Source organism: Miscanthus floridulus, chromosome 10, assembly GCF_019320115.1.
Source record: "Miscanthus floridulus cultivar M001 chromosome 10, ASM1932011v1, whole genome shotgun sequence".
Taxonomy (NCBI): Eukaryota; Viridiplantae; Streptophyta; class Magnoliopsida; order Poales; family Poaceae; genus Miscanthus; species Miscanthus floridulus.
The window spans coordinates 30,797,313-30,813,321 of NC_089589.1; the positions used below are offsets into that span (position 1 = coordinate 30,797,313).

Below are 16,009 nucleotides of genomic sequence, written 5' to 3' on the forward strand. Positions count from 1 at the left end.
GTGATCACCTGAACTACAGACGGCGCGAAGAACCTCCGTCTCCGTGGTTGGGGCCTCTCTGCTGCTCCGCCTTGCCGGTGTGTAAGGCCTTCTTCGGGAGGGCAGCTTCTTCCCCTTCTCCGAGCTGCTGGTGGCTGGAGCACTTGGTGCTCTTCGACGCTAGATCTACTTCCCCCTCGGGCCATCACCAGCTTTCGCCTCTTCAGTCTTCACTGCCTCCCTGTACCCCCTACAGCTAAAGCAAGGTGAAACAAACCTGCATCCCTCCAGTAGCTGCGTTTGGCCTCTAATGTCAATGCATGAGCCACCGGGCAAACAAACATGATCTCATATTGATAGCTATGGTAGTTGATGGTTGGGACGTGTGCTGCAGCCAAACAAACTTAACTCTGCACAACTAGGGCCAGCTGGCTATGAAACAAGCATGCCTCTTTGCACAAATAAAAACCTGGCTCTGGCCACCCTGACAGGACACCATGGCCCAGCCAACCAAACAGCTACAGAGCCACAGAGGTGCACCACTAGACCACTACAGAGTTACAATGGTGCCCCACGGTGCTGGTCTGGTCGACAGTTGCTAATTGGTGCATGATCCCACTTACGTGAAACTTTGGATGCAACAACAGCTCCGCAGAACAAGCCGCTCAAGGCAGTTCGATCCTCTTGACCTTGAATGTAGTCCAAACAATGGCTATTTCATCTCCTAATCCTAATAGCCTGTTCGTTTGGCTGGTTCATATCGTTGCTGGTTCGTGAAGAAGTACTGCTGGCTGGTTTATGTGAGAAAAATACTGTTCCGGCTGAAAATTTACGATCATTTACGACAAGTCACATCCAAACGAACAGGCTGTAAAACAGTTGGTCAATGCAACGGAAGATAACATATAATATTAAAAGGTCTCCTGAGGGCATTCCGAAGATACTTATTTATCAAGAGTAGCATGCTACAAATAGCTCAACCTCGACTCAAATGGTTTCTCAGTGCCACTCCAATATGCTTTCTTCTTCAGTGTCTTAACAACATGAACTAACAAGCTGAGTTCCTGGGTAGATAACATAATTATTAAAAGGGCTATTGCTTGCGAAATATACATTCAGCCACAAGGAAGTGCAATGGACTGTGATGTTTCACCCCAGCACTTTTCGTTTAGTTGCCCACGGAGGGGGCGTGATAAGTTTCTTCAAGACACCTGGCTTATCAAGGCCCTAAGGACAACAAATACACAAGCAGGAACTAGAATCAATCCAGAAACAAAAATATTTTAGTACAAATGGTACCATACGGCACAAGATATGACATTACCTTGAACATCTGCCTTAGCTCAGCTTCCCTAGCTTTCACCTGTAAAAGTGGGGGAGAACACGTGTAATTGAAACTGAAGCAACAAAAATGTTGAAAGTCTGAAAGGCTTCCCAGGAAATAAGTCATCATACATATTTATCATCATCCTCCTCATCCTCATAGTCCCTCTTCCACTTTCCAAAGTATCCAGATGGCAAACCCACATTCAAGTGACCAGCAGTGTATCCATCAGAACTGCAAGGGTGTTTCATACCAACAACTCCATCTCTGGTGCAACCATAGCATTGACCTTTATTAACAAAAAAAAAGAGAAGTTAACTGCAAAGGAACCAACCAAGCACAAACACACAATAATGTTAAACGTAATAAAAAGTCATTACACAATCATTGTTCTGCATTAACCAGTTTGGCATTATAAATAATAAAAAGCTCCAGGACAACGAAGGTGGCACACATGGAACAGGGGCAAACAAACAGGTCAACACACTAATGATCATATGCTAACAGCCAGAGATACATTACAATTACAGGCAGACAAGTTGAAGTTAGTGCGACCAAATAACTGAATTTGAACAGTACTTAATTTACGATAAAGAGTATATAATACCATTGTCATTCAGATTAACTCTGCAGAAACAGTTAGCCAGCAGTTCTGTAAACTTTGCTTGTGGCATACTCACTTCCACAAAGAAAAGATTGTCCAGGTTACATTCATTTGGACCAGCCCCTTTAATCTTTGTAGTGAAATTGAGATGATAGTACCATTTCTGCTTCTCACAAATTGAGTTGTAGTGTAAAACGTCTTTGAGTTCGTGTGCAAGACCCTGAAATAAGAAGCATGGGTCAGATCAGCAATTGTTACATTAACAAGGCAATAAGACACAGCGCAACAATGGTAACAAGACACACAATGAGGGCAGAAGGGAGAGCAAACCTCCAAAAGATTATGATCCTCATTATACTTGTCCACTAAAGCTTGAACCATTTGACACATTTCGGATTTCTCAGTTACAGGTCCTCTTGTACGCCTCTTGATTGTGCCATCAGGCCAGTAAAGACGTCGTATTATAGCCTTATCTTCCTCCGCACACCTAATTTAGATGAGAACATTCTATCTCATCAGTAGATTGCACTTTCCCAAAAGTGGAGAACACAAAGCAATACCATGTACTCCCTCCCCATCCAAAAAATAAGCTATTCTAGGCTTTTAGCTTTGTCCTAAGTCAAACTCTTAAGTTTGACAAACTTTATAGAGAAGAGTATCAATAATTATGAAACCAAATAGGTATACCATGAAAATATGTTTCATGATTAATCCAATAGTACTTACTTGGTGTGACAAATATCACTACTTTTCTATATGAAATGGTCCGACTTAAAATGGTTCGACTTAGGACAAAGCTAGAATTGCATTCTTTTGGGGACAAAGGGAGTACTAGGTTCACTAGTTTGCAAAGAAGGTTGTTGACTAGGACCAACCTCACATAGCTCATGGTAGTAAATAACAACAGCAACAGCAAAATGATACAAGATTGTTCATATGCAGACATGCCTACAAATTCTCAAGTGCATTATACCTTCTTTTAAGGGAAAAATGTATCCCACTGCAATTTTCAGATGGCCCAACTAATTGTGCTCCCATCACACTATTCACACTATTTTGATCAGTTAACAGAACATATTGTTTGCCTATAACCACTTTGTTTAGTACATGAGGAAACATTGTTGTATGGTACCACCGTTCTTTAGCTGGCTGAAGGTTAACTAATTGTACGGGTTACAATTCAGATAATACAAATCAACATTTGAACAAAGTGGTATGTGGTACACTGGTACTATAGCATCTATGTTTGCTTTGTCAAAGCAAAGCGGTAGTATGATCCTATGCAGCACGGATACGGATACACGTATCGGTATCGGGAGGATACGGATACGCGGATACGGCAATTTTCTAAAAAATCCGATACGCGGATACGTTTTACTATTTTAAAATTAAAAAGATAATAATGCATATTAAAACTAATAACAATAAAACATTGTAGTCTACTTAACTACTTAAGTTCTATTATTCGTTTTACTATTAATAAATGGCATTCAGGCTCGCATCAACTCCCTGTTTCCTCATTTGTTTCACTCTCATCCACATTCCACAACATCAAGCTGCAGAGTAGATCGAGTAGATCGAGAACGGAAAAAGGAGACGCCATCTACTCATATTTGGAGACGCCAGACGCCATCCACTGCATACAAAGAAAATCAAGAAGAAATTAAGAAATGCAAAAACAGAGTAGATCGAGAATGGACAGAGGAAGAGGAAGTGCGGACCAAAGAAATCAAGCAACAATAAGTCATGAACTGCAGAAATATAGTAGATCGAGAACGGGGAAGGGGATGAACTCACGGGAGGTCGCTGGACGCCTGGATCCATGTCGCGGGGACAGAGACGTTGCCGGCGGCCAGCGAGCAGGGGCGGAGGCTCGTCGCTGGCGAGCGGGAGCAAAGGCTCGTCGCTGGCAGCCGCTAGCCGCTGGGGATCCGGATCCGCCGTTCGGGCAGCCCAGGCCGGCGCCATGGCCGCCGTCGAGGAAGGAAAGGGGCCGTCGCCGCCGCCGGGCACCCTCACGTCCGGACGGGATGCCCCAGGCGCGGGGGCGGCAGATCCAGCCGAGAGGACGCCAAATCCGCGCACCCCCGGGCCGAGAACCCGCCAGCAGCCGCCGCCCCATGCACACCGAGCTCAGGAGCACCTCCGGCCTCTAGGAAAGAGAGAGAGAGAGGGGTGGGGAAGAAGAGGAACGAGCAGGACGAGGCATCACCGCGCGTGTTAGCTGGAGGCGGCGCGAAGTGCGGGAGTGCGGGCGTCGGGGGCTGGCGTTGGGGACAGAGGAAGGGAGTGCGCGAGTGTTTGTTGGTCTGGGCCGTATCGAATGGGCAAATACGTATCGGCCGACGTACTCAATATTCGCGAAATTAATAAAAAATCGGATACTCTTCAGATACGTATCCATCACGTATCGGATGCGTGTCCGTATCGGATACGTATCCGATACGGAATACGGCACCTCCCCGGCGTATCCGTGTTACATAGGTATGATCTTTTGCACTATTTCAACAACTGTCAAATAAAGTTACAAAATGCTCACGTTAACTTTAGATGGTCCCAAAAGAGGAATTCTAAGACTAAGAAATATATGCTGATACTTTTCAATCTTAGATTAACTTAGTTTGGCCATAGTTCTTTTTTATTTATTTTTTAAAAAATGTGATTATCTACTGTGACCTACGCCATTGAAGAATGTGGTTACATAGCTTTTTTTTTTAATATAATCAGCTGCAAGCATGCATGCATAATAGGGGAAAATCCAAATCTGTAACGCAGGTGAGACAACTTACATCTTCGGATCCCGGAGGTCCTCGAGATAGCGATCAATAGCCCCGTAGGTTTCTGGCAAGCTCTGAAATGGCCCACCCACATCAGGATATGTATGGAAACATCCCTGACGATCGAGCCTGATATAAAATCGCCGTCCCCACTTACGCCACAGGCGCTCCCATATGCATGACACAGGAGGCGAGGATAGTTCCGACACCTGAACTAATGCCTCAGACTGCGTCTGTGCAGCCTCACGCTCCTTGTCCTCCCGGCACCTAACATATTATCATCGTGTTTATCGAAAGTTGATAGAACAAAGAGAAAGGCTGACAGAGGCCAGAAATCCCACTGAAACATAGGAATCTATCTAATCAAAACGATAAACAAGAGGAACTATTCGATTTCGATCCAGGCAACCGATAAACAAATCTGTCTAATATAAACAATAAACAAGAGGAACTATTTGATTTCGATCCAGGCAACCGATAAACAAGAGGAACTATTCAATTTCGATACATCTATCTTGCCAAAATAGAAGACGCATGATGAGGGGAAACGGACATACGATGAGCGGGAGCATTCTTCACCAGACTCTTGACCGCGGAGGCGGCGGCTTCGGCGGTGGGGAGGCATGGGGGTGGTGGAGAGCGAGATGGGGGCTAGGGTTTCGCGATCTCCTGGGGACGGGGACGCCGGGAGCCCGTGACGGATCGAGAGAGGCGACCACCTCGGCGCGAGCGGGATCTCCGGCGAGGGAGGCGCGGGGAGCGGTCCGAGTTGCGGGCGAGAGATTGATGACGGAAAAAGAAGTGACGGTGGAGGGAACACGTTTTTAGAAAAAAAAAAGAAAAAAAAACTAATATTCTATATAATAATATAATATAAGATGTAGCTAAGGTCCCGTTGGTTACCTGCGGATTTTTATTATCTCAATAAAAAACTTTTATTGGATTTCATGTCCGTGAACCGCCCGATTTAATCCGGTTGAAATATAACAAGGAACGCTACTCAAACACAACTAAAGTTGTGGCTCAGTAGTGAAGATCTTATACTGGTTTCTATGAAACACCGTTGGCACCGGTTTTATACGGTTAGATTGCTTACCGGTCTTCTAAGCCGGACCAGACCGGCCGAGGCTCTAGTTCGGTATTTTACCGGTTGAACCGTCGGTCTGATCCAGTTCAAATAACTATGGTTTGAGTGGAACTCTAAAAGTTCGGATTCTGCATAAAAATAATCTATGATATTTCTTGAATTTTGTGCATGTGTTTTATAATCCTATAGAATCAAAGGTTGTTTGGATATGATTCTAGGATTCTGAGATTTTTTTTATCCGAATTCTTAGAATCTCGTGAGCCATGGTAGCTAAACAGAGGCTAAAATCCAACAAAATCTAGCTCGTTTGGATAAGATTCTAGGTTTTTAGGATTTTTTTTAATCTGGATTCTGAAAAACCCTGGTAACCAAACGGGACCTTGATCATGTCAAAGCACATGACGTGGCTCTATGCATTGACCTGATTAGAGGAGCACTAGCACTAGCATCAGCTTGAGTCGCGTCATACAGTCTAACGTGACTAAGCTGCGTCATAGAGTCTGGCATGAATAAGTGCATGTGTGGTTCTTGGCTAGATTTGCCTAGCCTAGCTTGCTCGAGCGAGCCTGGCCTTGGCAACCGAGGCGAGCTAAAAACTCCTCTCTAGCAAAAGCAAGGAAATAGCTTGCTTGCACGGAATTCAAAAACAGCTAGCCCAACAACCTAACTCTTCGTCTTGTCCTAGTCCTTGCTGGGCAAGGTGGAGCCAACGCTAGCGATAGAACCAAACATGCCCTAAAGATCGCACCGGTAGCCAGATATAGGCGCCAGACCCTTTCCTCCTATCTTTTCTCCTCTATATATCCATACTATCCGAATCACTTTTCTTGTGTAGTCGTAAAAGGAAACTAGACAAACAGAACTTACTGTTTCATGTGAGTCTGGGCCCTTTTCTCCTACTAATTTTCTTCAACTTCACTCATCAAGGACTCAAGCCTTCAACTTCAAGCCAAGGTACGTAAGTACTACTCGGTAACGACTGAGTATTACAGTATAGTTATATATTGTAGATTTTTGCATCTATTTCTTTCTCAGATAATTTATTATTACAACAGCATGCCGTGTGCAAAGATTTGTCTTGTTTTAGATATTTACTTAGCATTGCTATTGTCTACTAATGGCAGGTAAATTGTTTGAAAGTTTTTTCAAAAGAAAAGCAGCAGAGCCTGATAGTGCCAACCATGCCCGCAATTCGTCTTTGGTGATGTGATATCAGCTGGGAAGAGGAGATTAAATATAATCCAGGGTTGTGGAAACATATAGATGACTACCATCTTAATCTTAGAGAGATGAAGAGAAGGAAGGACATGGAAAAATGGCCTTGCCAGATGCCAACCTCAACACGTTGAGTTTCCATGTGACACAGATTGGACGAGGGTCAAGAAGGTTTGTTCCAGAATGGTTTGCTGAGTTTGGAAGTTGCCTTGAATATAGTGAGAGAGCATAATGTTTTTTCTCAGAGAATGGTAGAGACTAGAACATGATCATTGTCCAATGGTTTATCGACCCATGAAGCTTGTATTAGTATTGTCAGTTGCTATTGTTACAGTTCAGAGGATTTTCTTAGGCATGAAGATCGTGAAACAAATTTATGCAACCACATCAACGATCAATTTATGAGCAATTGCCTTATTTGCTATGTGGGGAAGGAAGAAATGATGAAAGTCACAAATGAGGGCGTAGTTAGCCGCTTCATCTCCTACAACTAAAAGGAACAAAAGTAAGATAATTTTTTGGTGCGACCTTTTTTTTTTGGGTCGCCCTTCCCTCCCCTCCCTTGCGATATGATAAGGAGCGACGCTGAAGGACAGGTGGGAGGGTGGAAAAAATAAAGAATAGGAAATGGTTCATGATGCAAATGTGCAAGACAGATAGAATATATAAAAGTGGTTATGATAATTTATAAATGGTATAAGATTCCTGATGTAAAAACGTTGTCAATCAGGATGATTTTGCCCTGTCAAAAAGAAAACATAAATCGCATGCCCTCTCTGCGCCCTACGTCTACCACAACCACGCCGCCTTTCTGCGCCCTGCGTCTACCACAACCACGCCACCGGTCTGCGCCCTGCGTCTATCACAACCATGACGTCGGCTTGACTCAAGAAGTGAAAGTGCATTTGCCCCCTATGTGGGTTTTGGTGTATTAATGACATCCAAATTAGGGACTAATGTGATCTTATTGAGATAAGTTGCAGCCGTTAGTCCAATGAAGAATTCAAAGAGTTGATAAAGATGAAATGGTAACCCTCAATTCATGAAGTTGAAACACGATTCCAACTCAAAGCAGAGCTTCAAGTTTATTATTTTTGCTTTTGAGTTTAGGAATGCCGTACTACAAAAAGGGATGCAAAAGTAGTCGGTCTGAGGAAGATAAGGTGCTCCAGCATAGAAATCTAACCTAAAAAGAGTCATACTAGCACTGCACGAACACTTAGAATATTTTTTCTTGTTGGGTAGCGTCGGAAGTCCCGACGTAAGTCGGGAGCCCCGACGATCGGAAGTCCCGTCATAGTGTCGGGAGTCCTGACCCTCTGCCTGCTGTCCATTTGACTGAGCCCCTCGTCGGAAGTCCCGACGTACGTCGGGAGTTCCGACAATGTCGTGCCCACAGTGTCCTCAACCCTTCTTTGAATAGTATTTCTAGTTAGTGTCGGAAGTCCCGGGATCTGCGTCGGGACTCCCGACGTAGATCTGAGGGGATGCTTTTCACTTGAAGTATAAATACCCCTCTCTTCACTTCCAACCGTTACGGACTCATTCATGACTCACCAACATTCGTCCAAAACACCTCCCAAGCATTCAAGGCACTCCTCTCCTCTCCCCTTTGCTCCTAACATCGATTCTTCCAAGAATTTGAGTGGTAGGAGAGTGGATTGAGTGAGTAACTCACTTGGCAAGCTTGAGCACTTGATTTCTTCGTCAAGCCTATTGTTTTTGCGTCTATTGCTCTTGGGTTCTTAGAACCCTAGCCGGCTAGGCGTCGCCCAAGAGCTTCCATCTTGTGGAAGAGCCTTGGGAAGTTTGTATCACCCTTGATTTCTTAGTGGAAAGCTCAAGTGACCTTTGTGGTTACTTAGAGAGAGGAAAGGAGGTGGAAGAGACTCTGACCTTTGTGGTCACCTCAACAACAAGGACGTAGGAGCTCCTTAGTGGGGTTGCCAAACCTTGGGATAAATCTTTATGTCTCTTGTGTCTCTTGTTGTTGGAGTACTTTGCTTGTTATTACTTGTATGTATTTGTATCTCTCTCTCAACCCCTCTCTTAGGTACTTGGACATTGATCTATGATTTGGAGGTGTCTCTACATCAAGGAAGTGGTCTAACATCATCTTCTTACCTCTAGGAAGTGAGGGCATAAGTTATTGGCATCACAAAGTTCATTTAAACACCTGTAGTTCCTTTCACGTAGGCATCGGGACTGCTGATAGTTTGTGTCGGAACTGCTGACAACGTCGGGAGTTCCGACCCAAACTATCGAGACTTCCGACAATTGCTGACAAGTGACTTTGAGTTTTGTGTAGAATTTTTTAGATACGCCTATTCACCACCATCTAGGCATTGTTTAGATCCTTTCAATTGGTATCAGAGCAAGGTCTTCTCTAGCGCCTCACCGTGTTAGAAGAAATAATGTCGTAGACTGACAAGATGCAAGCTGAAGCCACCGAGAGGGCCAAGTCAATTGCAAAAGAGTTGATGGCAGAACAAGCAAAGCTTTTCAAAGATGAAATGAAGAAGATGCAAGATGAGATGAACAAGTTGAAGGAAGAGTTGAGCAAGAAAGTTGATGATACAATAAGTGGCAAGAATGATCCAACTAGTAGCAAGAATGGTGCAAACAAAGACACGGGTAGTGATGTTGGAGCCGGTGAGAATGGTCATGGAAAAGGAATATACTCAAACATGAGTTTTGACTATGGGCAACTTATCAAAGGTTCATATCTACACGCTTCATCCTTCAACATTGGCAAGCCACCTCACTTTGATGGAACAAGATACATCGATTGGTCCTACAAGATGAAGATGCATCTTATTGCCGTAAGACTTTGGGAAGTTGTGGAGGTTTGTGTGATATTTCCTACCGATGAAGATAGAGAGATTACTCCAGAAGAAGTGCACAATCTACATCAAAATGCACAAGCCGTTGCATTGCTTGTGTCAAGTCTAGCTCCGGATGAGTTTAGAAAGATGAATGGAATGGAAAGTGCAAAGCTAATTTGGGATACTTTGAAAGTGTCTTTTGAGGGAGACAAGAGTGTGAGAAAAGGCAACATTGAGTTACTTCATGGTGAATTGGAGAGATTCGTGTTCTTGCAAAATGAGACTACACAATCCATGTTTGATAGGCTCATGGCATTGGTCAACCGCATTAGAGCTCTTGGAAGCACCGAATGGGACGACAACAAGGTTGCTAGAAAGATGTTGAGAACTTATAGAGCAAAGAACAACATGCTAGCGGTCGTGATTATGGAAAGGCCCGGTTATGATGACATGACACCATAAGAGGTTCTTTCGAAGCTAAAGCATCATGAATGTCTAGACGAAGATGCACTCAATGCTCACAATCAAAATCCTAATGCAATGGGATACAACAAGAATGCAGCCCTAAAGGCAATTCAAGCTCATGAATGCAAACCCTCTAGTGAAGAGAAGAAGAAGAAAGTGAAGAAGAAGAGTCCGATGAAGAGGTTGCACTCATTATTAGAAATTTTAGAAGGTTCATAAAGAAGAAGAGCAACCAGAAGACTTATGGTGATGGAAAGAGAAGAAGCAAGAAGAGGTTTTGCTATGGTTGTGGCCAAGTTGGTCACTTCATAGCGGATTGCCCCAATGAGAAGAAAAAGCACAAGCATGACAAGGATGAAGACAAGAAGAACAAGGGCAAGAAGAGAGCTGAAGCTCATCTCGGTGAAGAATGGGAGTCAAGTGATTCAAGTGATGATGAGAAGAAGAAGAAGAAGAAGAAGGGAGCCACAAACATCGCCATTCATCATTCTTCACCAACAATGATCTTCACTGACTCAACTTCACCACCAAAGTTGTCCCCCAACTTACCTTCATCACCAAGGCTCTTCTCTAACCTCATCGACAACGACTACTACACTCCAACTTATCTCATGGCTAAGGGGGAGAAGGTACATAACTCCTCCGATTCTTCTAATGATGAGTATGATAGTTGTGATGAGAACATAGAAGAACTTGAAGCTACTATGATAAAGAAATTTGGTAAAAAGGCCTACACTAAAATAAAAACACTAATGAAGAAATTAGAGAAGAGGGATAATTGCTTGGAGATGCAAGGAGATATAATCACTCAAGAGAGAGACAAAAAACTTGCACTTAAAGCATCCATCGCTGAGGAAAAGATGAAGGTTGAAAAGTTAACCGTTTACTTATTTTTAGTCAATGACTCTTTTGGGAAATTGACTATGGAACATTCCTCGGTTAATGATCAAATAGCAAGCCTAAAATATGAGAAGAGTATAGCTCAAGAAAGCCTCACAAGCTTCGAAGAAAAATACCAAAATCTTGAGCTAAACTATAGTACTCTTTGGGCTAGCACTTCAACTTCTCCTAAGGCAACCGAAGACTCTAATGTCTCCACTAGTAATGGTTGTAAAAGATGCTATAACATTGATGTAAGTGCATATGCAACTAACCTTGTTGAGCTAGAGAAGAAAGACAAGGAGATTCATAGGTTGAAGATGATCTTGAAGAATGGGTGCAAATCTCAAGAGCAATCCAACAAGACCATATACAAGTCATCAAGGCACCCATCAATCAAGGAAGGCATTGGCTACAATAGGTATGATGGAAAGGCCAATGGTAGGAACATGATCAATGGTGTACCTTGTGTGAGGTTCAACAAGGGCGTCGCTCTTGATGAGCTCATTTGCAAGGCCAACAACAAGGTCTACATTCCCAAGATCCAACCTACAAGTAGCAAGACAATCAAGACAAAGAACTTCGAGGCCCCCAAGCCACAAGCACCACTTCCATGGTGCTATGCTAGTGACTATTTGTGTTGCCGGGGCAAGGATGGCAAGATTGTGGTTAAATATGTTAGTGCTCAAAAGAGGAAGGAGATCATGAGGAGTGTTTGGGTGCCAAAGTTTTATGTGACTAACCCTCTAGGACCCAAATCTATTTGGGTAGCTAAAACACAAGCTTGATTTGTCTTTGTAGGAATATTTCTCTGGTGGAACAAGTTGGGTGTTGGATAGTGGTTGCACCAATCATATGACCGGAGAGAAGGATATGTTCACGTCATTTCAACCTAGTCATGATCAAAGTGGGAACATTGTGTTCGGTGATAATAGAAAAGGAGAAGTTCTCGGTTTGGGTAAAATTGCTATCTCAAATGATAATTCCATTTCCAATGTTTTACATGTAAATTCGTTGAAGTACAATTTGTTGTCTGTTTCGCAACTTTGTGAGATGGGCTACAATTGTCTCTTTACGGATAAGGGTGTGGAAGTCTATAAAATGGAGGATTCCTCTATTGCATTTACGGGTCATTTAAAATGGAAACTCTATCTAGTTGATTTCACATCAAATAGAGTAAACTCCGAGACTTGTTTAATGGCAAAATCTAGCATGGGTTGGTTATGGCATCGCTGACTTGCCCATGTTGGGATGAGGAACTTGGCCAAACTTCAAAAGGCGAACACATCCTTGGACTAACAAATATTTCTTTTGAGAAAGATAGATGCAGGCTTCATCGACACCAGATCTCCCAAGAGGGGGCGGCCTGGTTCGTGCAGGAGTAGCGGCGCTACGATGAGAGGATGGGGCGATGATGAGATCTGGCGTGCAGCGCTGGGAAGAGGGGTCGTTGGGGCCGAAGGAACCGAGGAAGTTGTCGCTGCCCTTGATGCAAGGATGGGGAGAAGGGGAAAGGAGGCACAGCAGGGGACGCAGGTGCTGCTGGAGTACAGGAGGAGGCTGAGGGGCACCCCGGGCTCTACGCCACCGCGCCGTCGTCGGAGGTGCCGCGCCATCAGGCGTAGCCGGAGTCTCAGAGGGGCCTCGCCCCCGTGAGAGAGAGAGAGAGAGAGAGAGAGAGAGAGAGAGAGAGAGAGAGAGAGAGAGAGAGAGAGAGAGTAGTGCAGCGCGGCGCGGCACGACTATGGGAGGGGGAGAGGGAAACGAGAGAGGGAGGAAGGGGATATATAGTCTAGGGTTTTTTAGTTGGGCCGATTTGGGCCGAAGGTCTGCATGGGCTGAATTGCTATACAATATAAATGAAATAATACAATTAACTACATGTGCTATCTAACAATGTCCAAGAATTAGTAGAAAATAAATATATGTAAGAAGGCATGCTCTATTTGAGGTCACATCCTGAAATCGATGGAAAAATTAAGTATTTTGTTGAACATTACTCAAACTACTATTTTGGCAACTCCAACGAAAAAAATTAATAATATCATAAAGTGCTCTAAAAATTTTTAGAATTGGTACGGGGACATAATGTGAGTGTATAAGCTTTACATAAAATTTTAAATCATTTTAACAAAGTGGTACTATATGTTGTTCACAAATGGACACATCTCTCACATAGTTTCTTATAACCAAGTGAGAGATGTATCATTTGTGAGCAATGTAAGGCACCTCTTTTTAAAAAACATTTGAATTTTTTATTGGAAGATTGTACACCAAAAACATATTGTCATGCAAGTTTGTAGGATTTTCTAACAAAGTTTCAAATTATTACAATTATTTTATGTTAATTTAGAGATAGAAGGATGAATTATCCATAGCAAAACAAATAATTTTTTTCATCCATCTCTAGATATGGCCTAGAATGAAACATATGAGCATAAATATAAATTTAGAATATTTTTGGAATCTTATTGGAGGTACCCACTGTTCAATTTGGAATTATTTTTTATAAGTGCGCATAAATTTATTTAGACTAAGAAAATATAAAATCGGTTCCAAAAATTTTGAAACTTCAACACAACAGTCTGTATGTAGCCTATTTTATATACAAAGATGTTTGGAGTATGAAAGACATTTTATAATGGTTGTTTCACAAGGTGCTTTCTCTATATACATGATTAGAAAATAAACATATGCAAAAGAACCAAGAAATAATAATTGGAATCCAAACAAATGTTGTTAATTGGTAGATCATGATTTTAGATAGAACTAGGAAAAAGAAACATATCATTTGGAGTTAGCATGAGGGAGAAAGACTAGTTACAAAATTTATCACAGATTAAAAGAAGAAAACCTTTTGTTCATGTTCTTGAGTTGCTAGTATTTTCCTGTGTTTTTTCAGAAACCGTCAAGATAATTCCATTTACCTTGACGGTTTATGCAATAACCGTAAAAAAAATACGAAACCATGAAGGAATTAGGAATTTCCTTGACGGTTATCTAATTACCTTGACGGTTATGTGCACTCACAGGTTAATTAGGAATTTCCTGGACGGTTATTTAATTTCCCTTTGTGTTTTTTCAAAAACCGTCAAGATAATATCAAATTCCCTGTGTGTTTTTCAGAAACTATCAAGGTAATTCTATTTACCCTGATGGTTTATGCAATAACCGTCAAAAAACACGAAACCGTCAGGGAATTTCAAGTTTCTAGTAGTGTCAGCCCCTAAAGGAGTGTGGGTTGAAAAATCTTGGTTCTCCGAACGGCGTTTGAAGTTGTGGGTGTCGTTCCCCTCCTTGGAGGACTCGTTGTGGAAACCTTCTCCCTCCTTTTCCTGCTACAAAGCTTGTTTCTTGTGGCGATTCTTGGTGGTGTTTGGTGGTCGTTGTTTTGATGGTTTCGTCAGTGTTGTTTTATTTTGGTGGTGGTTTGTTGTCGCCTTCATAAGTGTTGAGTTTTTTTATTGCATTTAGCTCTTTCTCTATCAATATACGCCAGACATGCTCTTGTCGTTGGCTTTTCAAAAAAAAGAGCACTTATCTGGGTCGCCTAAGCCTCGAACGTTCCAAGATAACACAGAAAAAGTTCATGAGTTGCTAAACATTTAGAAATAAAGGACACCCGGGGGCTGTAACACCATACACCAAGCAAGCCCCGGACAACTACTAACTGAAAACTTGAACACAACAAGGACAACGAACTGACTGACAACGACTAGAACCACCAATGACCAACACTCAGCACTTACCCAGCCAAAGGTCCAGGGAAGAGTGACACACTACAGGTGGTACATAACGAAACAAAAACCTAGATACAGACACATTTTCAGATAGAACAAACACCACCCTCGTCCTGCCGGAGTGAAACAACAACGGCCTCCCATCATTCAGCCACATCAGTCACCACACCAATGGAGCCTGGAGAACGACAACTCATCCCTACTACCCATACAATCTTGCGGAGATCAGACACTCCCACCGGCAGCTTGCTACGCGAGAGAATGTCACGCTTGTTGATTTGCTTCTTCAGAGAATTGAGGAGTGCCTTGCGGCACACTGGTTTGACTGAAAAAGTGCCAGATTGGGAACAAAGTGATTCTGTTGATTAAGGAATGCATTGGATGGGATGAAAAAGAGGTGAGACCGAGTTAGTACACAATTATGCAGTTGATTGTGCAGTTGTAACCTAACTGATGTAGACAGTTTTCGAGTTAATTTCATATGGCTATAGCAAGTAGAATAAGTAACATATCAGACCAGAGTTCTAGGTTGCTGTCCCTTAAAGATTAATTCTTCTGTAGCACATGTATCTTTGCCTGAAGAAGATCCAAGAGATAAAAACAACGTTTTTATTTCTTCTACTGGAGGGAGCACTCGGCCTGTACTATTGCTGTGATTAGGTGCCTGTTCTTAAGCATCAAAAGGTACAGCACAGCTGGCTACTGAAAGGGCTTAATTTAATTTAATTTAATTTGCTGAGATGAGATACAGCACAACTGGCTAAACTGGCCCATTCGAGCCATGTCATGCTTGCTTGGCTCATGGCTAGGTTAGTGGCAAGCTTTGTTAGCTATTGAGTTGGAACATGCTACTATTGCCTACTGAAAGGGCCACACTATGGTCATCGAGAGTTACCTAGCTTTTCCTTCACCAATGGATTCTTGCCACTAAGAGCCATCTACCAATTCATCTATCCAGCAAGTAAGAGAATGTCGTTGTTGGTGCGAGATTACTACCTATTTTGGGGCTAGCGCCCGGATGTCCGGCTGCAGGACTCGTCCGGACGCTGCTCCCGCACCTACGTCCGCATCGCATCCCATGTCCCCTTGCACCTGCATCGCATCATCCCACGCA

General features: G+C 42.9%; 1 protein-coding gene across 1 annotated transcript; it reads right to left on the minus strand.

The window, feature by feature from the left end:
* Nucleotides 1-890: 890 nt before the first annotated feature.
* LOC136489939 (uncharacterized) lies at nucleotides 891-5,472 on the minus strand. The gene is made up of 7 exons (XM_066486451.1): nucleotides 5,242-5,472; nucleotides 4,697-4,951; nucleotides 2,238-2,394; nucleotides 1,911-2,127; nucleotides 1,435-1,592; nucleotides 1,304-1,342; nucleotides 891-1,206 (listed from the first exon to the last, which is right to left on the minus strand). The coding sequence occupies exons 1-7, from the start codon at nucleotides 5,307-5,309 to the stop codon at nucleotides 1,129-1,131; spliced, it is 972 nt and encodes a 323-aa protein (XP_066342548.1). The 5' UTR covers nucleotides 5,310-5,472; the 3' UTR covers nucleotides 891-1,128.
* Nucleotides 5,473-16,009: the final 10,537 nt, after the last annotated feature.

Bases quoted from the DNA above. Each gene is read 5' to 3' on its own strand.
- LOC136489939 (XM_066486451.1), bottom strand. From the start codon at position 5,309: ATGCCTCCCCACCGCCGAAGCCGCCGCCTCCGCGGTCAAGAGTCTGGT. The intron at 2,128-2,237 runs GTTTGCTCTCCC...TTCTTATTTCAG, and splicing joins AGGATCATAATCTTTTGGAG to GGTCTTGCACACGAACTCAA. The intron at 1,207-1,303 runs GTAATGTCATAT...TGTTGTCCTTAG, and splicing joins AGCTAAGGCAGATGTTCAAG to GGCCTTGATAAGCCAGGTGT.